General features: G+C 48.4%; 1 protein-coding gene across 1 annotated transcript; it reads left to right on the top strand.

Moving 5' to 3' along the window:
* The first annotated feature begins 11,529 nt into the window (after positions 1-11,529).
* LOC144138984 (phospholipid scramblase 2-like) lies at positions 11,530-23,283 on the top strand. The gene is made up of 4 exons (XM_077671487.1): positions 11,530-11,917; positions 14,089-14,297; positions 15,799-16,125; positions 23,143-23,283. Exons 1-4 carry the CDS (start codon positions 11,530-11,532, stop codon positions 23,281-23,283), a joined length of 1,065 nt encoding a protein of 354 aa, XP_077527613.1.
* The last annotated feature ends 3,850 nt before the right edge of the window (positions 23,284-27,133 follow it).

The raw sequence follows: 27,133 nt of genomic DNA on the forward strand, positions 1-27,133 counted from the left end.
ACGTACAGAATATTGAACCGTTTATTTTGATTAAAAGAACATCGATACTTTCCGTTCCGTATTTAGGTTTTGCCTCAAAAATACGCCTATGGCTTCTAATGTGCCGAACAAATATGAAATGCGGAAAACATGCCACCAGTTTCAGTTGTAGTTTCGAAAAGTCTTGCCCACACTGCGTTCATAAGTTTTGTTGAGGCAGGAATGCTGTTTGTTACGATATGCGGTTCCCGGTGGTTAAGTCAGTGAGAATGGTTTCAAAAAAGCGCGGCCGGAGTACTGACCCCCAAAAGCCTCCGCTAGCAAACCCGCCGGGGTTCGCCATCATACGCGTCGCATAAGAAAATATGGCTGAGCCGTTCAATATCCTTGCAATCGGCGAACTCCTCCGGGCCCAAATGAATCTCTGCACCGCGCTCCCTGATTACGCGAAACACATGCGCGCCTGAACAGAGAGGTTAAGCGGAAGAAGAGGAAGTAAGGTGACTTCCGCCCCCAACACGTGTCGTCTGCCAATTAGGGAAGTGGCCCGGCGCGTCGCTCAAAGGCCGTCTGGGGGATCGTCCACGGCACACGCCGTGCGTCGGCCAGCCGGTGACTCCGTAACCCCGTCGCATTCGTCTCAATCGAAGCAAACACCGACCCCTGATTTGTCCCCCGTGGCCTCCCCAAGAAATCTGGCTCCGTAACCGGAGACACGGCAAACATGTCACGGTGTGATTTCGATCGCAGTAGCGTTAGGCCGGAGAAGTTTGTATAGCCATTTAACTGTGCTTGTGAAAAGCGCTGTGGCTTGAGCGGTGCGTCGATTGGGGTATTTTTCAGCATATCCCGGAACCCTAGAGAAAACGATTCTAGAGATATCCCGCCGGTGTCTTCGCGTATTCGAAGCTAATTGGACTAATTTGGGTGCCGGGATGCACGCGCTCTCCGCCGCTCCGTTCAGGGGGGAGAAGCGCTTTGCCCTCACCCTCACTGCTTACTGAGCATGCGCCGCGTTGCTGTAGCCACGGAGGAGCGACTGTGGGAGCGTCGTCTACGCCGTCTGCTGAACCGAACCGGCCACACGGCGTCGACGGTGTGCCAAATTGTCCGCACTGCCGAAGCCGATTTCTAAGGGAATCGCTCGTTGACCATTTGCACGGATAGTAAGCGTCCGCTAGGACAAATTTGATTGGCTTCGTCCTACATTTTCAACGCGTTATATTGCGGTGTAGCTAAAGGAGGTCTAAATGCTTTTGGATATAGTGGATTGAGGTTACGGTGGGTGAGGCAGCAGAAGCATCAGTGTGTGGTAATACAGTGTATTGGTTCAACGTTTTAAGTGCGAATGCACTTCTTAAGCGAGCCTGAAGCGTCCGCCGCCGTCCGCATTCCGCCGCCGTCCGCATAGCAACAGCTGCGGGTGCGCGCGCTCCTCGCCTTGCGGAAATAGGGAGAAATAAAATCAGCGGTGCTTCTAAGGCAAGCTGCAGACAAGCAGGATCAAAAACTAACGATGAAGTGAAAATAGAAAGGACGTCTTTATAAGAAATATCACTCTATGACCAAAGATAGTAAATGATAAGCTCGCTTTCTAAAGTGTTTTGCATCGAGCCAGCGGAGGCGTTAAGGCGCAAATGACGCAACACCGCGGAGACGGCCCTTGCAAGAGGCTTCGTGACGTCGCCTCTTTCCCCGCACCGCTCACAGAATGGAGATCTATGACTCTGTCTAAAAGGACGCTTGTTAGAGGGAACATTCAACAAGCTTCCTCTGGGACCATCCCGGGAGCTCCGGACCAAGGGATTCTTGAGAAAATAAAGTTATTTTCTTCTTGCGGGACTTTTTTCCGGCTTCCCTCTTTCCCCGTCTACTTCTTCCCACCCCTTTTCCTTCGTTACTGTTATGTATTTTTATCAAGCCAATGATCTCGAGTAATAAAAGTCCAAGCTCTTCCTGCTTGCTTTTCAGTTTTGCCATTGTACTTTTGTTGCAAAAGACCTCACGTCCGAAGCCCGAGACAACTGGAGTCACTTGCATTCACTTGCGTTTTCTGAGTGATATCTGGAGAGCTTCGCGCACGGGTCCATCCGGACCAGAGGAATAAAAGAATCGAAGTGTAAAAACCGAAAACAAATTGAACAGAAAAGGAAGATGAGGACAGCAAAGACTGCATCCCGGGTGTTCTGAAGGCCAGGACGTGACGGGGCGACCTTATGGCGATGGCAGAGGTGGGAATGCGTATTGCATTTGGCCGCGGTGTTTCGAGAACACAGTCGGGGTGCCCCTAAGTACGTCGTTTTCTTCTTTAAATAAAACGTGAGCAGGGCCCAGTTTTCTTGCGACAATCTGATGGCACACGTATTCTTTTCCTGTAAAGTAAGGAGATTAAGGGGCGCACTTACGAAGGAAATAGACAGAAAGCAAGACACAATTTATTGCATTTATTTGAAGAGCGTATGCCCGGCCAGAACTTGGAGCAGCGAAGGCGAGCTACCTCCCAGCTGCACAGTCGCGGGTCATCCCGCACGGGTCACCGCTTGTAGGAACCAGACTCAGTCGCTGTGGTTGATGCGGCTTCGTACATTTATTCGGAATCGGTGGACCCCGGGATTGGTGGAGTGCAGGAGGAGGAGGAGGAAGAAAAACTTTAATTGCACAGCATGTCAGCGCTGAACGAGCTGGATGAGAGTGCATCCCTCTTCACAGGATTCCATGTGCTGCCTTCGCCACCTGGCCCCTGGTAACCAGCCGCACCTGATCCTCCAAGGCAGGGCTCGACAGCAAGATCTCCAATCGCTCGCAAGCGGCAATGGTGGGGTTCTTAGTGGAGGAGTTGCGGAGGGGGTGGGTGTTTTGGGCTGACGTCGCACTCTCCTATCATGTGGCGAAGAGTACCGAGCTGCTTGCATAATGGGTAGGTTTTGTACTGTTTTGGAAACATGCTATTCAGTAATCGAGGGTGAGGGAAAGATCCTGACTGAATCTGTGGAGTACTCGCTATTCCCGCGTGAGTTCTGGGTGCGGGGCAGGAAGTTTCTGCCTATCCTCTCGATTTCAGTTCAGGCCATATATTTACAACGACCCTTTACCTTCCGAACGGCGCCATGGCCTCGTTATCGGCGCCGTCAGTTCCTGCTTGACAACGGAATCCTTGAGCAGTGGAAACCCGCGTTGCTCAGCTCGGACCCGGAAGATCAGCGACAGCTCGTATCCGACGCGCCGTGAGAGCGGCAAAAGCATGGGGGCCCTGAAATATGGGCTCCTCTCCTCGTCAAGCAAACGACACCGCAACCCACGCTCTAGTGTGAAATAACGTTATTCCAATTCCTCCCCATCCTGTTTGAAAATTCCATTAGTTCGTGTATTGGCGTAAACTTGTTTTTGGTTGATGCAATATCTGCGGTGGATCAACTAGTGCCGGTTTATCCGACAACTATTCCCCAAAGAATGCCAATCCGAAAACAAGCGCAGTAATCAACAGAGTACGATCCATGGACACGACAAGCACTACGCCTCGTCCTCTGTTTATTACTGCGCATAGGCGGCCAGGATCGTCATTCACGCGACCCCGTCGCCCTTTCTGCTCCCCTATTGGACGAGGCTGGACACGTGACCAATGACCTCCGATGACCCCCCGCGAGTTTCCCTTTAACCGGCTACGACACCATTAGGGAGCGTAGGACGACGAGCACGCATGTGCGCTGCACGTGAAGATGGACGCAGGTACATCTTTCTCAAGGCGATCTCTGCTGCATTGCGATACCGACTTGATGTGTCGTTGGCTGCTCCGTAGCATTACAAAAAGCGATCAGCTGTTGTTGTTCCAGGAGAGAGAAATGACTAAACGGCGAGCGATATGGCTGCACTGTACCGGGAGAAAAAGCTTTGATTGTCAATGAAGAATCACTTCCGAGTTAAACAATCCCTTTTAAACTCCTTCATGTACACTTGCCTCTGGAGGTTCTTTAGATGAAGGTCAGGCTAATACTGACTTTCGGGTTAAATGAAACAAACAAACAAAAAATACAGCATGACGATTCCATCGACGCTTTCTCACACAATTTAGTGACAATGACAACACGGTCGTGTCTAGCTCTCTCGCACTTGGTCAGCTGTTTGAAAACGCCAATGGCAATTATTGCAAAATCTCGCGCTCGCGATTTTTTCCAGGGGCAGAAATTTTCACCGCAAGAAAATACGTTTGAGCAGTGAGCTCCTTTATAATATATTCTATTCGCTTCAACTCTATGTGACCGGTCTGTGTGTTCTAAGATTGCATTTTAATTCACCCCATTTTTGTGCACTTTCATAAAGAATGTGGTGCATACGTGTGTATTTATTTTAAAAAAGTGTAATGTTTTATACTTGTTTATTTGTGGGGTGCTTGTTGTGAACCTACTTGTCAGTAGTGAACACGGGAAGGGAGAAGAGGGGTTGTGCGTTCACGTGTTTACCATACGACATTATTTCCAAGATAATGTTTCAACCGTTCCTTCGGAACAGGGGCCTCAGTAGGCGTGGCGATGCAGCATATAAAATAGCTCTGATCCAAAAAATAATTCGGAGGCATTGATCACAGCGAATAGCATTGGCATACGAAAGTATTAGCAATTGAGCAAGGATAAAGTCCCTGTTTATGCTCTGCTGGGTACAAAATGTCCTATTTTAACAACATGAATGTCAGCATTAGTTGCCATGAAATAAGGACGATGGATAAGTCACCAGTAAAAACACGATGTAAAATGCGCGCGTACACACGGGAACAAAAACGGTTTTAAAAAACTGAACGGGAAATAGGACCGCACGTGAGTGCATTTTGTGACTTTAAAAAATTGAAGCTGGGCGTATGTAGGCAATAAAATGCCCTGCCATGTAGCGCGCATACATTGATGCAATTGTTTTTCGAAACGCGTCCACTAAACATTACACCTTGTTTTTTATAAACACGGGGCAGTAACAAAAATAGTCTAGGAGTGCGTTTGCGCCAGATCTATGCGGCGCCGATTCTGCTTAGAATTGAACATTTGCATATGAAATAAACGTACTTTCTTCCCACTGAATGGTTTCAGTATTTTTTTGAGCAAATTGTACAACACAACGACCACAGCCCTAGCCAGGATTTTTTTTTCGGGAGGGTTTAAGGGGTGTTGGGCTGGAGGAGATTTTGGCGAAGGGAGCACTAGGTGTTGTTTGGAAAAAATTTCAGAGAAACTCCTAACCCCCCCCCCCCGCCGGCCTCCTCCTCCTGGCTACGTCCCTGCACACAACCCATTCTGAAAGTAGGCGCGCATGGTCCAACTTTTAGTACGGTTCTGGGGTTGGAACTCTGCTGACGCTCATTTTAACTTTTTGACGTCCCCTTCTGGCCATATGTGAACTGAGCAAAAATGTATAAATGCTAAGTTTTTGATCCCCTAAAACGGTCCCAGATTAAATCTCCCGTGAGATACCGGGGCCAAATTCTCTAAAAAAGGGGCGTCGCTTTGAAACGGCGCGGTTGCGCCATGCAAATGCATGTGTTCTGGTGTTGGGGCCGTTGCTTTGAGTGCGGATGGGGCACGAGATCAGCCAAGAAAAGCACAGTGGCAAGGGCACAAAGCGACGGGCTCTGTCCCCGTCACTTTGCTTGTCGCTTTGCGCCCTTGCCACTGTGCTTTTCTTGGCTGATCTCGTGCCTCATCTGCACTCAGAGCGACGGCCCCAACACCAGAGCACATGCATGTGTATAACGCTACCGCGCCGTTTCAAAAGGACTCCTCATTTTTAGAGAATTTGGCCCCGGGAAAAAAGATTTAAATAGGCCGGCACAAGCGCACAGTTTGTTCCCCTCAAAACGCGGTATGATAGCTAAGGCACTGACCAATCACAAACTGTTCTTCCTACACAATATCTGTGAACACCGCTGTGAATTTACGTCCAGAACTGTTGCGTTTTACGCAAGCACTTCAACGCGCCGCGCATACGAAACGAAACGGTCCGGCGGCGCGCTCCGCGAAAGTCGCTCACTAAAGGCGGCCGAGAGAGGCGGGCGACGAGGAAACGGCGCGGGGAAGAGAGTTTGCGCTACATTTTAAAAATACAGGGACCTTACGCCGGGTGGCACAGGCGGTGCGGCGGGGGTGGGAACTACTGCGGTTTCCTCCGTCTCCGTCTTCTCCGTGCCCTCGCTTGTGCTTCGGGCCGGTGGAGAGGAAACAGTGGATGCAGCAGCATCCCCAACGGACGTGGTTGCCACCACAGCCACTGCTGACTGAGCACGCGGTGTGGTGGCGGATTGGGCCGCCGGAGGCAACCCTACGGGGGGCGAGTGGGACCAGGTCCAACTCACGGTACTGGATCCCCGCCCAAACCAGACGCCGCTCGCTCCCCCCCCCCCCCCCCCCCCCCCCCCGCCGAGCAGCGTCGGCGCACCTCCCCAGGGGGAAAGAGGCGAACCTCTTTCACGACTCCGGGAAGGTGATGTTTTCTGTGACCTTTATGTTTATTATTTTCTTCTCGAGTTCAAACTTCATCATTTTCTGGAGTACGCCGCATGTGGAGCCAGACAGGTAATGCAGAGGAGTTGTTGTGAGCTGCAATTATCTGTGGGATGGTCATGTTGGGCGCACTTGGCACAGGTTATGTGGCCACGACATGAGTTAGTACCATGCCCGAACTGCTGGCACTTGAAACAGCGCCGCGGATTTGGGATGTACGCTCGCACGGAGCACCGGATGAAACCAGCATTGATGTGGTCTGGAAGGACGGAATGGTCAGATGTTAGGATGATATGTCTAATGGGTACTACCTGATCGTCTTTTCTTATAGTTATGCGCCTAACAGCCGTCACACCTTGACTTTTCAGGCCTTCAAGAAGATCGGCGTCCGTCTCGTTTGCAAGAGCTGGCTCCGACATCACGCCCTGCGAGCTGTTGAGGCTGCGGTGGGGCGTGACCTTGATGTCAAGATCTGCATTTAGGGTCTGCTTTAGGAGTTTTGTGGCCTGCTGTTGTCTATGCACCTCGAGCAAGATCTCGTCAGTTCTTTGTTTCTTAGCTTTATAGGATTCACCTACAATACTTTCCAGAAACTTCGAAATCAGTAACACGGACTGTGAAGCAATAGGCCTGACTTGTTCGAGAGATTCAATTACCAAGAAGTTGGGGTAGTTATCAGGTTTTTGGGATTGTCATGGTCGGATGGGGTGGAAAGGATACTTTGGTGCGGCCCCTTTTTGGGGGCCGGTTATTGGCTTTGGGCAATTTTGAAAAAAAAAACATACAGCATGTATAAAAGCAGGGGACGGGGCTACTTTCTACGTCAGCCTTACCCTGATAGCTGAAGAGTTCCCGGAGGTCCCATCCCGGTAAACAGACAACGATCCTATCCGCCAAAAATTGACCTGGGCTCCGACGATCACCGTTTGAGGTTTCTACCATTCACCTTAAAACTCATTACCACGGTCGGTTGCAGCGTGAGTATGGGAGTTCGGGGTCCGCGGCGTCACCAATACCGTCCCCAACATTACTCAAGGTGCCCCGTGCCGAGCTCATGTATGATTGAAAGAAAAGAAAACATTATAGTGGTTATCTTTCAAGTAGAGTTTACATGCACACTTGGGTGTCTACAAGCACATAAAACTATTGGGAAAAAAATTGAAAGCCAAGTGATACTATAATAAGACACTATAACAGAAAAAGGTTCACTGTTGGAATTTGCATGCGTTTACAAGTACTGGGGGCAATTTCTCTGGGTTTATAGCTAATTATATAAACGAATTAATAAATTACTGTCCGAAAGGAGACGCAAGTGCTGTTCTGTAAGCTTGAACTTATTAAAGTATGTGTGGAACAGAGTATATTTACATTTGTAGTCCGTAATTTGTTCGTGGTCGAGGGATGTGCCAGTGGCCAGAATTTCGCTTCGGACGCAACAAAATGATCGGCTGTAAATGCGCTAAGCCTCTCCGGTTTCAACAATTTCTTCAAATTTCAGACCTCGAAGACAACAACAGGTTATGTTCTCTGATCAATCATATTTTTCTCATTCTAAAAACACATTTGAACTATTTACAAAAAACTCAAGTCACGGCCAATCATACTAAATTGGTGTATACCAGTAGCCCAAAGGAGAAGCAGAAGAGCAACATAACCATCCTCATCATCCTCATCATCGCGCCTTCAGTGGGGTCGGGCATCGTTCGATCAGAAATCGAGGAGCCAGCGCTGCGACCAGGGCGGTATAGCGGAAGACAGCCAGACGCCGTCGTTAGACCGCGTATACGACCTGTGCGTAGACGTCCAGGTGAGTGGCTGGCAATGCACGTCGATACTAGCAGCCACGACCTCATCTTGAGTGGCGGGAGGAGGGGTGAGGAAGGGGTTAGGCGCGCCGCCAGTCATTGTGCTGGAATGCATGCTGCAGCTTCCACGGCACATTGAAGGTTCTCTGGGCAGTGTGACAGCTTTGTTGCTTGAGAGATCGAAATTTTACGATCTACCTTTCCCATATAAATCCTCAGCTTCTATTCGCAAAAAGAATGAGAACAGCCTTCTTGGGGTTAGTGAGGGTATGCGAAGTATGTAACGAGTCAAACGCTGAAAGATCCCTTTCACGAGCGATTGTTGCTTTACGTTGATAGCACATTTTTAAACGTGACTAGCATGGCGCTTTTTCTAGATTTTCAACATTGGTTCAGGCGTTTTTGGATGCAATGAAAGTAAGCGTTCAGGGGCCCAATGTGTCATGATCGATGTGTGAGGAGGAGGCGTTTGGAGGATGGTTAAAGGTACTGTAGTGCGTGAATTTACGACAGACAACATCGGAGTGGGAATATTGGCGTTGGGGGAAGGGGGGGGGGCGCAGGAGGAGGGGAGGTGCGTGCAGGGTAAGGGGGGCGGGCGCAGTACGGGAACGGACGAGGGGGAGATGGCGTGTACCATTTGCCAACGGGGGCGCAGGCAAAATACTATTGATACTATTGTGAGCGGGGTTAGAGTGATCGAAAGCTGGTTGCAGTGAGGCCCTTAAGACGGCTTTTTTTCTCTTTTGTACTGCACTGCACTGCTTGCTGCCTTGGGGCAACACGGGCTGAAGCCGACGAAGTAAACAGCGATGTTATAGGGGGCATAACTGAGGAATAATTTTGTTGCCGATAGGTTAATCGTCGTGTGGTTTGTATAAAAATAGAGTTTTGAGAAGCCCGTCCGGATGCGTGTCTCAGAAGCTATGGAGGAGTCATGAGGTATCCCATGTGCGTTAAGTCCCGCTTCGGGGACCAAGGACATAGGCAGCCCGTTACAAGGCTAATGAATTGCGGAGCGCAAGCGCTAGCCTCCCGGCCTAGCGTCCCAGCAGCGCTCATCTCTAGTCAGGCCCAGCTTCCAGCAGAGCCGAGAGCTAGCCTCGGAGCCGGGCTCAACCGTACCTGGTGAACGCGATAGATAAAAAAAGTACGTCGGCGATATTCAGCGTCTTGTGACCCCCCGCCAAGGACGTAGTTTACATTTTGAATGTGTCGGCCAAAGAAATTGCAGATACCGAGGAAGAAGCCCAACGCGAACGCCGTCGTGCCGCTGCTCAAGAAAATCTTGTGAAGTCCAGATAATCTTGTCTTCACCCATCAACACTTCACCTAGCCTACCAAGAACATCCTAAACAAAACAAAACGTAGCAAAGCCTAGCAAAATTCAGCAAAACAAAGAAATTAGGTCGACCCGCCGTTGTGCTGTTTCTCCCGCCTTGGACCACTCGGACAAGCTGCGCAGTTTTTCTCTCGGCGTCGGATAAACGTGCGCATGTCGACCCCGCAACTACAAACAAGTTCGAAATGATGACACCTACGTGGTATTGGCGTCAGATAAAGCACACCTCTCTTCTTCGTAGGAGGGTGGGGGTCGCTTGTTGCTTTCATTTATTATATGAATAAATGCGCACAAGCCGGATTCGCCCATGCCTTAGTACACTGCTGCGAGATAGACACTTCCGCATCTACCCACCGTGTGGCTGCGTTTCGTGCTTCAGTAACGCGGTCGTGGGGTTCAATCGCAGGTGTTGCGAATCGCAGTTGTTGGATTCTTTAAGCCTCACATGAGTTTGCATATAAAAAGGTTTACTTTCTGGTCAGTGGCATACAATTTGGTGCGTGCACGGGCAGCTTTTGCTTCCTAGAATTGGTTTGCAGCGATGTGCTAAGAATTGTGCTCTGTGTGACTTTTGATTTCATAGCGTGAGCGGGGAGCCTGTCGGGAAGATGTCCGCGTCATTATGTAATGGAGCGAGGGATAGCAGAGAAGGAAAACAGAGGGCAGAGAACGCCTGGAGACAGCTGCTGCCCTTGAGTGCGGAGAAGGGGACGTTGCCAAAGGGACGTCGGCGGATGCGCGTCCCCTGTAGTTCTTCCCTGCCCTTCTTCACCTGCTAGCCTTCACGCCTGCTGCTGGCTAGGGAGTCCACCGAGCAGGGCTGGTTCATTGAAATAAATGATATTCACTGTGACATAGCGGCACGTAGCCGATGAGTGGCCAAACTAGGCATCCCTATTGTTCATAGAAACGGTAAGAACAAAATTATTCAAGGACATCATTAATGGTGCGCTCTAGACCGTTCAAAAAGATATTGCACACAATCAGCGCGACACAAGACCCGATACAAATGCCATGGCGTTGTAAGTAATGCTTTCCTTCAAAGGAAATAAAAGTTAAAGTAAGATAAAACTCGAGCAGTATCATGAAGGTACTGCTCGAGTTTCAAGGTACGGCTGGAGTTTGATCTTAATTCCACTTTTATTTACTTTGAAGGAAAGCGTTACCTACAACGCCTACTGCTCCTATTGAAAAGCGTAGAATGTCCCAGGCAATGTAAAACAGGACGCGCTGCCTTTGGTAACGCGAGATCCATGTGGCTGCGGTTGCGTTTAATTATGGGGTTCGGTATCTCGTCGCCGTTCGTCCATGTTGGGGCGATACACTTATACATTCTTAGGAATCAGCCCAGGCCTCAACTGATTTTTTCGTGTTTATTTATACCAGTCATTTCTCCGTAATAACATTGCACTGTTTTAGCGCAGCTTGTGTGCCCTTGCTTTTTTGTGTCCGTCTTTTTGGCGATCTTTGAACAGCATTATGTTTCTCCCCAGTTTATTTATGAAGAATACTATGGGTGCAGAACAAAAGGAAAAGTTTAAATTGTACCAATAGGCGCCACACATCGTGAAGACTCATATCGGTTTTAACGCTTACAAAATCTGTTGCGTTCAAGCCTCTCTTATGCGGTTTCCTGTAAGAGTACCCGCGGCACTGTATTCGCACTTCTGGGCATTCGTCCGGGCTTGTAATCCTTACGAAATGACGCACTCGGAGGTCTCAGCAATTTCTAATGCCAAGTTTTTGTTTCTCTTCCCTTTGCCTGTGAAGGTGCACTTTCCGGATTGGTGCACAGGCATCTCTGGATTTGTAGCGCTGGTCAACCTTCTGGGACGGCAGCCACCCGCTCGCAGCCGTTGTGACCACTTCCACAAACGCTTCTTCTGGGTCGGCTGCCGTGCAGAAGCGGCCCCAGTTGACCGACATGCATTTGCTCAACCAGACCACCAAACCAGACCATAAATTTGCGGTATACACCGTGCACGCCAACGTCGATCACAAACCTGACCAGTGGCCTGTCGAAAAACCACCAGGGCCAGTGCGGGCATCTGGCCAGGGGCCTGTCGTGCGAACAGCAACTTCACCAGCCAACGGACACGAGCAAGGGCATACCGCGGGCCATGGCCACCCCACGCCACCGGTAGAGAAGGAGGCGGAGAAACGGCGGAAGCTGTTCATTGGGCTGCCGCTGCAAAGGCCAGTGCCGCACCTTCTACCTGACGTGGCTCCCGTTCTGGGGTGTCCCCCTGGCCTAGAGTACCTCTGCGACGTGAATCAAGTGCTCGTGAACCAGATGATTGACCTGAAAAAGTGTATGCTCCCTCAGTATAACCGCATGTTGATGATGTGTCAACCTACGGGGAATACATTTTCCGAAAGAAAGCGGGATTGGATACCACTCCGGAGAAGTGCGGTCTGTTATAGGCCAACTGCACTCAAATTTCACCGGGCTAAATGCCTTCGAAATGTGTTGTAGGTACCATGAGAACTACTGCGACGCTACCGGTAGCTCTATGCAATGCGTGGTTATTCAGTTTCAGGAACTCAAAATAACGCCCTTGCAGACGATAAAGCACCTGCCGCCGTGTCGCGCAAACAGCCATTTAGCGGAAGTAACATGCCAGCCGTCCATGCCGATCGGCCTGCCTCGCAGCGGGAGAATCCGAGAAACTGGTATTTCGCGCCGGTACGCCTGGCTTACATGGCTCCGAAGAGGCTTCGCTAACCGTACGGTTCTCTCCTTTTCCAGTGTCGTCGCGATACCATGCCTACGCGGTGTGCTGCTGTTGGAGCGCATGAATGGTGTCGTGCTTGCGGGACAAGCGCTCGCTTTTCCGCGCGCCCCCCACACCCCCGTACGCGCGCGCTCACACTCTCCTCCTGGCTGGCCGACGCGGCCGGTCCGCACAGCTCGCGCCGTCAGGCCAGGCCGTCTGGCCGCTCGCGCCGACGGCTGATACGTCACTTCCACCTGCCCGTAATGGCAGCAACGTATAGCCCAGTTACGTTTTCAAAATCGTCGATTTTTGCTAGTCGCTTGCGGCATAATTACGCACATTTTAGGCGTCATACTTCGTACATGGCGGTCTTTTTAGTCATACTTTGCAGGAACAGGGATTTCGCGCGGTCGAAATGGTGTGCGCGCATCGACGCAGACGGACATTGCGAGGTCCTAAGGTACTCCGCACCGTTACAGGCGGGGGAGTAAGCCGTTTGACTATCGGGCACTAACTCACGGGTGTAGCCCAATGGGTAAGACGACTGCCACCAACTCTGTGTGGTCTACCAAACACAGGCTCGAATCCTGCCGCTGCCGGTGATTTTTTGCGATTGTAAATGCTTTGCTCTCGGAGGCGGACCGACATTGCGCGGTCCTAAGGTACTCCGCACCTAAAACGCATGGTGGCTGTAGCAGTGTGTTGCTTCAGCTACTGAGACTCACGAATTGGCGAAACCTGTTCTCAGTTGGCGCGTATATTTGTATGTACTTCACCAACCCTTTTTTTCTGTGTACTTTTCCCAAGGAAGTTCAGAGCTGATCAGCATTGCCCTGAGCCAAGAACTCCTCTTGAGGGGGCTACCAACGGTGCTTACTTTTGCAAAAGTCAATTCCTGTCGCATATCCACGTACCTCCTCCCTTACGCTCGGTATTATTTCCCTTGCGGAGCTTGGCTACACGGCGTCTTCCATACAGCGAAAGGTTCTTAATTCCAACCTCAAGGGGAAGTCGAAAACATGAACATTCATACCGCGATTGGGAAGCCTTACGCAAGAAATAATTTGAGCACCAAAAACTTCATTTGCCCAGTGCCCCAGAGAATGAACATCCTGAAATGAAATGCCGAAATGTTTCGTCTTGTGTTTCACCTGCTCCTTACGTCGCCCTTTCCTCGTGTGGTTTTCTTTGAATGCCCAGTCGTCCAGCGTCCGCCTTTTGTTCTTTGGGCCTTGTACCTCTTGCGATAGAAGTGTTTTCGCGTTTCTATACACAATTTTTCTACCTTCTTATTTCACCCGAAATTAGAATTGGTTTTTCTGTGGTGGCGAGCATGCATCTGCATCTTTTAATGTGAAAAGACATTTTTCGTAATAAGGCCGCGCTGCAAAATTAGTTATGTAAGATTTTAAGGCTGCCACTTATTTTTTCATGGCGTTTTTGAACATATAGCGCAGTCTTATACGCTGCAAGGCATGATAATTCTGCGACCCCTTGGCCTAGGCTCAAAGCCGGAGCATCGGGCGTGCGTTCTTTGACGCTGCTAAACATTCTCAACGTCAAATCCATCACCCGACACGTCAGCGGCTGTCTGTACAAGCATGCGCTTGCCTGCGCTGCTTTTTTCGTCCCCAGTTAAGCCTCGTTGCTAACCTGCTTTCTTGTACTTTGTAGGGCATACATTCTCTGGGACAAGAGTTCAGGCAGCAATTAGTGCGCGTGGCACACATTTCAGTTGCTCTTATCCTCTTTTCCAATTATAAAAGGGTACGGGCTGCCGAAGAGGTACGTGGTGAAAAATACGATGGACCAGTTCATCTTCCTGGCAATCGAGGAGAGCGACTGCAGAGACCGCTGGTTCTACTGTGGCGGACGTCCTTTCGACATGCGTCTGCTGGACTACCGCAACGTTCCGGTGCTGCGCTTCATCCGTCCACTGCGATGCGACCGCGCCTGGTGCTTCTGCTGCTTGCAGGCACGTATTAGGGCGCAATTGAAGCCTCTTAAAGCCCCTCTCTGGCATTCATGTGCATAGACTAGCAGGACGTTCAATCAAAATTTAGCTTGCCAAAATGAAAAAAGTTTGCACACCAGTCCCAGCCGTAATTTGTTAGTTCTGGAGATGGCAGTCTTTAGAGCAGTATATACGGATCGACACTTTCATTTGCGGGGCGATTCATAGATTCTTAGTACCACCATTAAGCTGATTAATACGAGAATATTGCCGTACACCATGGCAGGAGGAGAAATCTCAATGTTTGCATTTCTTCGGTCTCAAAGGGGAGGTCGTCCAGATTCGTCTATGTGCTTACAATGCGGCACACAAATTTTATTATCTGGTTCTGTGACGCACGTCCAAAGAGTAAATAAAAAACGGCAAGAGGACATCGTCATACCGATGGAGACACAGTTCAAAGTCCAATGAGGAGCTTCTAGCGCACAAACTAAATCCTAATGTTACCTTTATCTATATCCTAAAGCTTTTTTATTAGTAGTAAAAACGGTCACGTGTTGTAACACCCAAGATTTTTCCAGCGGACGGGCTAAGCGTAGGTGAATCTTGCACTATATGCAGATAGTGCACGATATAGTGCAACAACTCGGTAGAATCTTAGACACTGCCTTAGGAAAAAATAGATGTAGTGTATCGAAGTACGACCTAATTCTAGGGCGCCACGTATACTCTGCCACTCCGAGCTCCCCTCTTCTACCTCTTCCATTCGGAGACCGTTATCATAGAGTTAGTAGTAAATTGGACACTATCCGCACTTACAGCTTCTGCTTCGAGACTTTTCAGCTCCACTAGAATTCGCAACGCTGAAACCAGACGAACCGAATCGTGACACATGGCCACTCAGAAGAGGGGCTACAACGTGCTCTTCAGCCGTTCGGCGACCGACCGACAAAGCAGACATAGCCGTCCACACAAACAGCTCATTACAAATGGAGCACACGACAAACATTCAGGATTCATGCGATCAAGCGTCCAGTATTGCTTCCATCGCGGAGACCCAGCCGCAGGTACTGCCCTCAGCAGCCGCTAAGACCTGAGAGGGCTTCCACCCCGCTGTCCGAGCCCATTGTTGAGGTCTCCGATCTCTCCGCGAGCAGCTCGTGGCACGCAAGTAACGTCCAGCACCCAGACGATCCCACCTCGATGAAGACCTACTTGAGCAGTCGAAGTCTTCTGGACTCGTCACTGCTTCCGCCACTCGCAGCGTGATTTCCCGCGATGGTTCCGTGAATCAAACGTTTTCCTCAACTTTTCTTACTTCGAGCATCGCCGCAGAGTTAAATCGCGCTATAAACAAAGCATGGTGTTGCCATTGTGGAAGTAGCCTTTTACTTCGTTTTTTTTTCTTTTCTATTGTATAGCTATGTATGTGTTCTATTAAGGGTAGCCGGGATTACTTACAATGTCTCCTTCACAGCGCTATGCTTTGCTTTGCTAGCAATTGTGTTTTTGTGGCTTGCAGGAACTAGAGGTCCAAGCTCCGGAGGGCACCGTTATAGGATCGGTTCGAATGGACTTTAGCCTCTCCCCATCATTCTCGATCCTGGACCGCAGCGAGAAACTTGTGCTCAAGATCAAGCGGCCCCTATGCCCGAGCACCTTCTGCTGCAACGACGTGTTATTCAGGATTTTCGCCGCAGACGAGGTCACGAAGTTGGGACACGTCATTAAGTTTAATTCGGGCTTGTCTGGAGAAGAGTTTATCGACGTCGACAGCTTCTCGCTTGCGTTCCCCATCGACCTGGACGTCAAGAGGAAGGCCGTGCTCCTCGGAGCGCTTATTATAATTGTGAGTGCCTTTCAATGTTTAGCAGAAAGTACAGGCCGCATAGGAGTAAAATCCTTATAATCTTTGGACATAACTTCACTTTCGACACAAAATGGCGGATGTTATACAGTGTACCGTAGTCACCTTACGCAAAAAATGTAGTGTTTTCCTTGTCATTAGGAAGAACGGCGAGCGATGCAGTGGTACGCAATCCTATAGAGTATTATTTCGGCTGTCACGAAATTTGTTTCCAAATAGTTCTGCTAAAACTAGAGTTACAGCTGTTTTCTTTAGCCGTACTCGTTCCATACATGCCTATCTATAGAAAGCATACAGTAATTCTCTAGCGTTTACAACTTCTCTGAACTACCTACTAATGACATGTAAATGAAACTCTACCTAATAGTAGAGTTGTGATAACGCCTTAATGACGCGTAATGTTTTCGAGTAGTTTCGATAAGACAAGAGTTACAGCCGTCTTCTGTAATCATACAACATCCACAAATGGCAATGCTTCACTTAGTAATGTTGACGTCTGGGCTAGTTGGTTCAAAATGTTAAATTTACAGACACGCACAAGTACGAGTGAGGGACATACGCAGCGCTGCCTATGTCCCTTACTCGTACTTGTCTGTGTCTATATTGCGCTGTAAATTTAACATTTAAAATGCTTCACTGTGCGAAACATTATGCGGGGAAGCCAGTTTACAAAGACCAAGCTTACTGTGATCCCCCTAAAGTCAGCTTGACGACTAAGCAGGAATGCATTTTCAGGAAGACATTTCTTCAGAGGCAATACAAATCGAATAAAAATATGGAGGTGCTAGCCCTTGTAAGGGTGAGGCCCTTTATTTGCTCTGGCTGTCGGCGTCCCCTGTCGTCGTCGTCCGTGTAGTTACGGTACTGAAACACCGGGACACTCGTTTTCCAACGCCTCGTGCTAGAACGCTTCGAACTTCAAAGACACGAATTTTTGTGAGTGCCCTAGAGGTGTTTCTCTACACGTATCGTGTGCTTTATTCTGCCGCCAGCATGGCTGGCCATTGCCAAATCGGAATAGCTACTGTAGATACGTTCGTTGGCTTGAGTGAGGCCTCCAGCCCTCTTCGATGCAGGTTCTTCGGTCATATTCTCCACTTCGTGATTTGTCCGTGAATTCGCCATGTTTCTTTTTGCACGCATAGCTGTGATGACATGCTGCGTAATATGACGCTTAGCTTACATAAATCAATAACAAGCCATCAGATATTGTGCAATAAGGGTCTGTAAACTGTTTCTACGCAGTCTACAATTCAGGGTACAAGTTGAGGCTTGGAAATAGAACAGTTTTTTTAGCATAAAATATTGACTACACCACAAGGCCGTAAAGTAGCTTTTATCCAAATGCGAGCGATAAAACATGTGTTAAACGTGAGAATATTACACCGTTTCTTTCCCGTTCATGCTTATCTCCTTCAATTGCTTTCCACAGAACAACTGAGCTTTGTTTCGACGTTAACTTGCGAGCTGTCTTTACCGATATCTCCTGTCCAGCCGTCACTGCCGCCACGCTATCGCCTGCTGTCTTGTTACAAGACATTTTTGCAATGACCACAAAACGAAATTGTGACTACCGATTGTGTGATGCGGTAAGGACAGCGATGCGCCCGAAAATGGCAAGGCCTAATGATGCCACCGATTTTCTTATTCATATACAAAACATGGATCAACGCATTAAGGAAGGAGGCCGCCATTTCGCTTGCTTAAATTTTCTTTTCTGTTTGATCATGTGACCCGCAAGCTTACCCGGAGGAGTGCGGACATATTCAATGCGTTGGGTTGTTTGTAGTTGAGATGCATCTAGTGCCGCTTTGTGTTGCTGTCACTCCAACCCAATAAAGAATGTTTGGTCTCCGTTCGCTAAAACAAAACATGAGCTGTTATTTTTATGCTCGGTTGTCTCTGACATGGAGGCAGGCAAAACTATTTAATCTTTAGCTAGCAACAGCTCTAAACCACGCATAGTGCGAAACTGCGCCTGTTGCCAATTCATGGGGATATCACGGTACCGATAGTCGGGGAAATTTTTTGCCCCATTTTGTGGCGATGGCAGCTGCCATTTGCAAGCTCTTACGTAAAAAGAAGCGACTTTTCCGTTGGCTGAAGTTGCCAATGCGTGACGCTCCCGCTCCCGTCAACTAGTTATAATGCGTCCTATTATCTTAGCCAGCCACAAAGAGGGCGTGAACTACCAGCCCTATTCTTGCGCAATGGCAAAAGCAGGCCTACGTTGTCATCTTTGCGGCATTGCGTCGAGTTTTTGTATGCCTGCCAAGACTTAGGTCGTTTAGTAGCGATAAAAATTTAAACACTATTGATTCTGCCGGTAGATGTAAAAGGAACCTCGGACCCTATTCTTGACTTTATTAATTCTCCTGTAACTCGCCAGCTTGACCAGACGCTTATCCTGATACTATCTCACTTTTGCCGCGCGTGTACAACTAACAGAATGACTGTGTTGGCTTTCGTTATAATCGAGATCGTATTGCGTTCCGTGAAGTTGAGCGAAACAGTAAGGAAAGGTCCTGGCAGATGGCGCAGCAGCAGTGCGACAGCAGTAGAGGTTAGTAAAAGAAGGTTAGAATGTTGGTGGGAAAAGAGCAGAGAAGACATGCGAACAAAGACATGCGAACAAAGAAGTCAGACTAGCCCAAAAATTTCGTAAAAGTATTTGCTTTTTATTTTGACATTACTTTTTATTTATTTTGTTTGTATTTTTTTTTGGCGAGGTGATTGTACAGTAGCGTTGCGACTAAGGCCGCTGTGCAACATCACCCCGTTACGAAGGGGAAGTCACTAAGCATCATCATCATCATCGGGAGAAAATGGAATTGATTTGAGTACACTTTCATTGCGCTTGTCACTGGAGAACCCGGACATGAGGGTCTGTGAGATAGGTGGGGTGAGAGGGCGAAGGGGTGCTATCATCTTTCGGCGACATTTGGAGCGAGTGGGAGAAAGAGAGAAGAAACTTTATTTAAGAGGCGTTCGTTGCGATCTCCGCACTGGACGGAGGGGGTTCCCTGTTCACGGGAATCCATATGCTGCTCTCACCGCCTGGCCCCTAGTGACCAGCAGTAGCTGATCCTCCAGGGCGGGGCTGGTCAGCAAGATCCTCCATCTCTCGTTAAAGGGTAGAGTTGGGTTGGTGGGGCGAGGCTCAGGTAAGGGGGGCGGGTGCTTCGGGCTAAACCGACACTCTCCTATCATGTGCTGGAGTGTGCCCAGTTTTTTGCAGATTGGGCAAGCTTCTTCAAATTGGTTTGGGAACATGCGTTTGAGTAGTCGGGGGTGCGGAAAGGACTCTCTCTGCATTTTCCGGTATATAGTTGGCTCTTCCTTCATGAGTGCTGCGTGTGATGCTGGGAGCTTCCTCTCGTCGTGCCTGTAATGTGGTTATTTCCCTGTAGGTAAGCAATGGTTGGTTTTTTGCCTCTACTGCGGATGGTGCCGGGTAAGTCAGTGCTCGGAAAGCGAGCAGACACGCTGCCAATTTTACGGCGAGGCTGTCTGCGATGTAGACAAGACCTCCACGCGTGCGTAGGGTCACCTTGCGGCGCCTACTAGAGCCCCCGGGGCAGTTAAATGGTGCAGCACACATTCAGAGTACGAAAAAGCACGTAAAAGAGAAGAAAAACGCCCTCGGGCTTTTATACTTTGCTGTGACGTTGCTTAAAGTTTGCCTTGAGAATTTTTTTCCCATCAATTTACTTGCGCTTAAACGTGAAGCCGACTTCGTTTAACATGGCTTTCCCGCTTTAAGGGTTGCCAAGGGAAGCACGCCCATCTACGAAGGGCGTATGACTACAGAAAACGGCTCGAACTCATCTGTTACCAAATGTATCCCGAATCCAACCATATGGCAGTTATTCGCTACGTTGACTATGCTACTATGCGGAGTTTCTTTTACTTGTTGCAATTTGCGACCTCACAGTGAGGGCGTGTTCAGCAGGCTCGTCTTAAGACAAACTCGAAGGAACCGTGAAAAGTTGTTCCTGTTAAGAACACTTCGTCTTAAACATAGGCTTTTTTTCGTCAATTGTAGACATTTCAAGTGAGCAACGGTATTGTTTGTCTTAACCATGGAGTTCGTCTTAACCTAGTGTGCCTTAAAAGGACCTACTGTATACAGCTGAATTCCCGTCTGCTGTCGATACGCGACCATCTACGGATTGAGAGTGGTTACGCAAAATGGCTGTAACTCTTATTATATCAAAACCATTTCGAAATAGATTATATGACCAGCAGCTGAAAAGATGGCTCGAAAATTACACCAGGTTTCATTTATTTTGTAAATGCATAGTTTTTAGAGCAAAGTTGTAAGCATTGCGGTATCCAGTCTGCTGTTATTACGTGGGCTTCGATGAGAGGAGAAACGGACTGCCCCATGTTTGTCGAGCTAAAATAAAAATTTATCCCAAACATGTTTCCCTCAAGATATTGTCTTGGAAGTATGTTGAATCACAAATTACAAACACACGTGCTTCGTTGCACGCACTCGCTGAGCTAAACCCCGGCGGAAGCAGGTCGTATAGACATTCAGGCTCGGCACCACAGCATTGCTGATCATCCTTTTTCAAAGAGAGGACGGACACTGAATTTTTTGGCTGGCTGTGCGAAGTCTCATCTCCCCAAAGTGTTCAGCGCCAGCCCACTCTGTGAAGATGAGTGGCCAGCGAAGCTGTGGGGTGTAATGGTAGAGCCGACTTTGCGGCTAATTGTCATATCACGTTTTTCCAGATCTTTTCTGGAAAACAACAGTTGAAGCTGTAAACGTTACGGGGTTATTGTCCACTGTCAATGTAGTACCGTCTACGCAAGAAATACAGTTACCGGAAACAGCTATTACTGTTGCTTTACGGGAACTGCCCCGAAAAAAATTACATGACAATTATACACTAAAATGACTAACAACACAGGAGACAGCCTCCCTGATCATCCTTCTTGACAGAATGAATGGGCACCGACTTTTATTTTTTTTTTTATTCGCTGAAGGTGTAGCGCGCACTCTTACGATCCTGGTGATTTAAGTGGGCACTACACTGTGGCGCTAAGCTCGCGTCAAATGGTCTACATCGCTTTGCTGCGAAAAACATCTGCTGGATCCTAGCCATCGGCAGCTTCTGGTAAACTGCATGGCGGTGTGCCGTGTACCTTGGCAAAAAAAGTGCAGACTACTTTTGTAAATGAGCCGACTGGCTACTCAGTTGGGCGTCCTTATTCGATGGAGGTGTCGCATACCTGATGGGGCTAAAGGAATTTCTTGATTTTTTCAAGCTACCCGCCGCGGTGGCTCAGTGGATAAGCCGTTGCGCTGCTGAGCACGAGGTCGCGGGTTCGATTCCCAGCTGCGGCGGCCGCTTTTCTGATGGAGGCGAAAATCAAAAACGCCCGTGTGTATGAGATTTCGGCGCATGTTAAAGATCCCCAGGTGGTCAAAATTAATCCGGAGCCCTCCACTACGGCGCGCCTCATCGCCTGCGTTGCGTCGACGCGTTAAACCCTACAATCAATCAAATCAATTTTTTCAAGCTAACTCCTCAAGGGAACGTGTGCAAGCAAACCTGTTTTTCATGCGAATCTCTCTATAGTTAGGATGCAGCAGATCGCCTCTGGCAACACGGCGATGTAGACTAGAATCTCACACGAGCGTAGCGTACTTTGCAGAACCAACTTAAATCCTCGCGAGCGTAAAAATATTCCCCGTAACTTCAGCGCATAGAAAAACTCGTAAAGAATAAAACATCCGATGGCCATCATATTTTCGAACGACTGCTTAGGTTATCCGTAAAAAATGGCTACCCAGCACTAGAGTTGTGTTATGGGTGAAGTCGACATTAAGGAGGCAGGTGTAAGTTGGGAGCTTGTAGCATCGCTTTCCTAAATTGTGCGTTCCACAGTAAGTCATGTTCATCGAGAGAGGCAGTGAGATTTATAAAACGGCTATGACCCTTGTTTTTTTTTAACTATCCCAAAAACAATTTTATCAAAATTAGCCGACAAGACAACTTCATCGTTGCACCGAGTTTCATTTTTTTGTCACTGGTATTTCACAGTAATGTTATAAATATTGTGGGTTCCTATCTGCTGTGACTACAAGGCCATCTACGGAGGGAGTGTGGTTGCATGGAATGGCTGAAACTCCTATTTTGTTGAAACTATCCGGAAACAAATTAAATGACAATTAGCAGCTAGCTAGACTGCAGCATTACGCCTCGTCTAATTTACTTTTCGAACTAGAAAAGTTTAAAATGTAGTTGTAAATATTGTGGAATTCCCTTGTGCTGTCAATACATTGGCTTTTACGGGAGGGAAACGGAAAGCCCTACGTTTGTTCACTAGATATAAAATCCAGTCCATCAAAGTTTCATTCAGGTAATAGCAAAGTTGTATGTTTAATCGCAAATTGCAAAGAACTGTACTTTGTTTCGTGCGCTCCTTGGACTACGCCTTGTCAAGGCATGTTGTCGCTCACGTTGAGGCTGGGGACCTCGGCTGCGCTGGTGAACCTTCTTCCCAGAGTGGAAGGGCATTAATTTCTTTGCGTCGTACTTCGACCTCCGAAATGCGTGAATACGCATAAATAAAGCAGCATGAGCCCAGTTTTTTTACCAGTTTAACGGTAAATGTCTGCTGTTAGAAACAGTGCTTGCGGTAAGTATTGCGTCTGTACAGATCCACCCTAATCAATAGTGATATCTATGCAAACATCCCAGTCGCACGAGAGGGTAGGTGGTTTTGTGGCATGCTGCACTTGCGGACTTGTGAGGGTCCGCTGAACTTAGCACCGCCGTTATCGAAGTACGTAATGGCGAACAGTGATCTACTTCGGTTGTATACTTAAATTACCCTCGTAACGCTACGGGAAAAAAAGCAACGTAATTGTTTATCGCAGCCAGTATATTCCACAGAGTTCACGGTTGTTTCGTTGCATTTTCATCACTTGTGTGCAGGAATACATATACTTCGGGTGGGAGCCAACACGTCGTTATCGCGGAGGTGCATCTAGCGGCGGAGGTGGAGGTGGAGGCGGAGGTGGTGGCGGAGGTGGTGGATGCGGTGGAGGTGGAGGCGGAGGTGGTGGATGCGGGTAGACATGGCGATGGCCGTTGGTGCTGCATCACGTTCTGCGATTATTGACCGTGGATATGCCACGACAGCCACTTCAGCGCACGTGCACGTGCACCCATGGCGTGCAACACAAGTGGTATCGCACACTAGAATGTGGCCAATGAAGCAGGCATGGGTCTAAATCTCTGCAAAAAATATTACGGACACGTTGTCCTTCCGTGAACAAGCGCTAATAAAATTTGAAAGACAACCTACAGTAGAACAATTGCATCTAGCGTTTGCATCTTCCAACTTAATCAACGAACTGTTCCTGGGTACTGATATCCACAAATCGTCGCGTGTGTTCGAGGTATGTTCGTTAGCGTCGTAGTTTTTCCGCGTATTTTTGCTACACTGGCCGAGGTTGACCCCTTTCGCGTGTACCTTGAAGAGCCGTGCTGTGCAAGCGCGAGGAGCATTGGATTGGATTATTTATTTTTATTTATTCACAGTATACTGCGGTCATGAAGGACCATGCAGGTAGGATACAGCACTATATAGCAATACATATAACCCATTTCAATTCCATAAAAAGCAACAAGATGTAGAAGAGAAACAGAAAGTTACTCTACACGCAAAATTCCCCGGGTGAACAAATCAGATTGGATTGGATTGGATTGTATAGGTGCACAAATTAGATTAGATTGGATTGAATTGAATTGGATTAAATTAAACTGGATTGGACTGGTAATCCAATCCAATTGGAGTACGGGTGTGTAGAGAATTAGGTGTGCACATTCGCCGGTCTGCGCATTCGAAAGGAGTGACGTCATAGCTGCGGCAGACGCACTCGCGCCAGCGCGTGACCAGGCGTGCGCCCCCGTTGCGCAGTAGCCAAGTCTGACGCTGTTCCAGATCGGCTTAATAGCCGTTTTGCGTGGCTCGTGGAGAGCCATGCGCCGCATGCGCGTGGATCAGTGACTGGACTGGACTGGACTGGACTGGACTGGACTGGACTGGACTGGACTGGACCGGACCGGACCGGACCGGACCGGACTGGACTGGACTCGGCCGGACTGGACCGTACCGGACCGGACTGGACTAGATTGAATTGGATTGGATCGTATTCGATTGGATTGGATTGTACTGGACTGGACTGGATTGCACTTGAGTGGACTGGACTGGACTAAACTGTCTGCAAATCGTATTAGCAGCAGTAGGCATGATAATCGGATAATCCTAGGCAACCAGGAAACCTAAGAATAACGAGCTGAACCATAGTGCACGCTACGTATATCCTGGCATATCCGAGCTAAGCGACTGCTAATTTTTTAAAAAGGCAGACGCAGTCAGGTAATGAAGCCACCTTCATCCGTTAGTTTTTACACGTCCGTAATTTTCTACGTAGTAGAGTGAAAGGACTTGAGGGTCCAATTGCCAATGCCTGTAATGAGCCCATCGGATTACACGAGGTTTCGTCATATAGGGACAAATGGGTCTAGGAGAACTCGTCACAAGTAAGCTCTTCGCAGTCAATTCGTCATGGGTGAACTCGTGAAATAGGGCAAGTCGTCATAGGCAATCTTCTGCTATGATTACTCGTAACGTTATGTCACTTCAAAAAACAGCGCAAGGACGCGGACGAAAGAAAGGAAGGCAGAACAAGCGCTGACTAGCACATGGGCGTACTTTATGGCATTCAGCAATATATACCTTCGAAGACACAAGTTACGTCACAACTTTGCGATCGATTAAAATGAAAACAAAAGGATAAGAAAACAGGTGCATAATGAAGTATATACACAGCACTGAGAGTAATATTTTGATGCTTATATCTCCGACATGCTCCATCTATGTAGTCACGTTCCCTCTGTAGCGATGTAACAGAGGGCTGACCGACGCGCGTGTCGCCCCTTTTCGCTATCGTGTATGCCTCAAACATTTCGCGCGTGCGCGATCCCAAATGGTGCTGCACGATCTTTGTGTTCTCAAAAAGAGGTCAGGTGCACCTGCAAGTGTTGCAATGGGAAACCAGATGGCCGCCAGGTGCCGACACATAAGACATGCGCGTGCTCCCTTATGTTCACTGGACGTTCGTTGTCAACTGGACGCTCGTCAATTTCGTCATTGTTCATCTTTTCTGTTAATCACGCTTGTGCAATTACAGATAAAAATACAGAAAATCGGAGAATATCCTACTGACGCGTAAGCACCAACCCTATGAATGTCAACCTTACGCAGCCTTACCGAAACCCGGAAGATGCCAATAAATTGACGGACGGTTTGTCTACCCTAACCAGCCGCGTGTATGTGCTACTCTGGGGATATGTAAAGGAGGAAGTAACTTGGTGAGCTGGTATTAATTCATCTGACACCAAACAGCGCTAAATCGATGCACGCGGACGGAAAACACTACAAGACAGCGCTTTCCCTGTGCCTTTTACGGTATGCGTTTGTAGGTTGACTGTGTTTTTGGTAAGATAGATATGTAGTACTTCGGTCGTCATCAGAGTAGCGACATACCGCTCCCATGTCGGCACGAGCCAAGCACTTTCTGTATTACGCAGCGTCATATGGTGGCTCACTTTGAGCGATCCCACCATTCAATTCAGCGACTATCAAATCCTGTGCACAATACGGCCCCCCTCGCCTCGAGGTAGAGTGATGCTGCTGCTGCTGATGAAGATGATGATGACGACAATATTTTGCCTAAAACTTGGTAAAAGGAGTAAGGGGAAGTGGCAGCCTTCCTGAATTTATCTTCCTCAGAAGACGGCAGCCCTTGGGCGCGAGCGGTATCTTCAGACAGTTGGACGACCTTGACCTGTATTTCATGGTCGGAGCTAAGCAATTAGTTCTCCCACTGCCCCGCACTGGTAATTCGTAAGCATGTTCGTATAGTTCGTGGCTGAGCATCACAAGAACAAATAATGTGAGTGACTGAGGCCCGCTTGGTGCACCACTTGCATTGGTCATTATAAAGGTCGGGATAAATGTTGCTCAATACTGCAGGATTGGGGTGGGCATCAGCCTGCAGCTGACGACAGGCTACATATTGACGTCTGTTGAGCGTGCGATGCGCTGCGGGACATTTCTGGCGCTCCGTGCGATAGTGCTGAGCGATGTCCCGGTAGGTCACCATCCTGTCCCTAGCTTCCTGGTCCGAGTCAGCAGCGTCGTCAGGCCAATCCCGGGAGGTGAAACCTCGGGCCGCCTCGTGTGCTAGCTTGTTCCCTGGGAGAGATGCATGGGCCAGTGACCAGATTATTTGCACGTTGCGCATACGAGCGGCTTGGACGGAGCGTAAAATGTGTAGGGCGGTATTAGAGATCCTGCCAATTTAGTAATTCTGTGATTCCGGAGAGCTGTTTTGTAGTCGCTCACCATGGTTTAAGCCGTTGAAGAGGGGACGGCAGGCGCTCAGCTCAATTAGTGTAAATTTCATTTCATTTCATTTATTGTACCTTCAAGGCCCGAAGGCGTCACAGAAGGGAGTGGAGTTGATACATAATGCAAACACAGGAAAGGGTACCAAAAACAGGAAAAATCGAAGAAAAAGGAAACAACAAAAACGCGGATTAGCTAAAGTGTTTTTCTATAGCATTTTTAAATGCAGACAAATCGGTTATGCTAGCAATTGAGCCGGGGAGGTGGTTCCATGCAGTGGTGGTGTTTGGGATAAATGAGTAGCAAAATAAATTAGAGCGGCACTATGGAACGAATAATGTATGCAGGTTATCAGTTCGAGACGACATGCAAGAAGGTGCAGAGAAAAGTTGACTTCTTAATTCCGAATTGTAATAGTAAATTTTGTGGAGTAGAACTAATCGTGCTAGTTTCCTGCGGTGTGAGAGGAGAGGGAGGTTTAAGGTAGTCTTCATAGATGTTACACTAGCCGTCCGAGAGTAGTTAGCAAGAATAAAACGTACACTACGATTTT

The sequence above is a fragment of the Haemaphysalis longicornis genome, unplaced genomic scaffold (assembly GCF_048455015.1).
Source record: "Haemaphysalis longicornis isolate Haplotype H1 unplaced genomic scaffold, Haemaphysalis longicornis Haplotype H1 scaffold_5, whole genome shotgun sequence".
In the NCBI taxonomy this organism is placed as follows: domain Eukaryota; kingdom Metazoa; phylum Arthropoda; class Arachnida; order Ixodida; family Ixodidae; genus Haemaphysalis; species Haemaphysalis longicornis.

Excerpts from the sequence above, each read along its gene's own strand:
- LOC144138984 (XM_077671487.1), top strand. The coding sequence starts at position 11,530 with ATGCATTTGCTCAACCAGACCACCAAACCAGACCATAAATTTGCGGTA. Across the intron at positions 14,298-15,798 it reads GGTGCTTCTGCTGCTTGCAG|GAACTAGAGGTCCAAGCTCC; the intron begins GCACGTATTAGG and ends TGTGGCTTGCAG. Across the intron at positions 16,126-23,142 it reads TCGGAGCGCTTATTATAATT|GTGCATCTAGCGGCGGAGGT; the intron begins GTGAGTGCCTTT and ends GTTATCGCGGAG.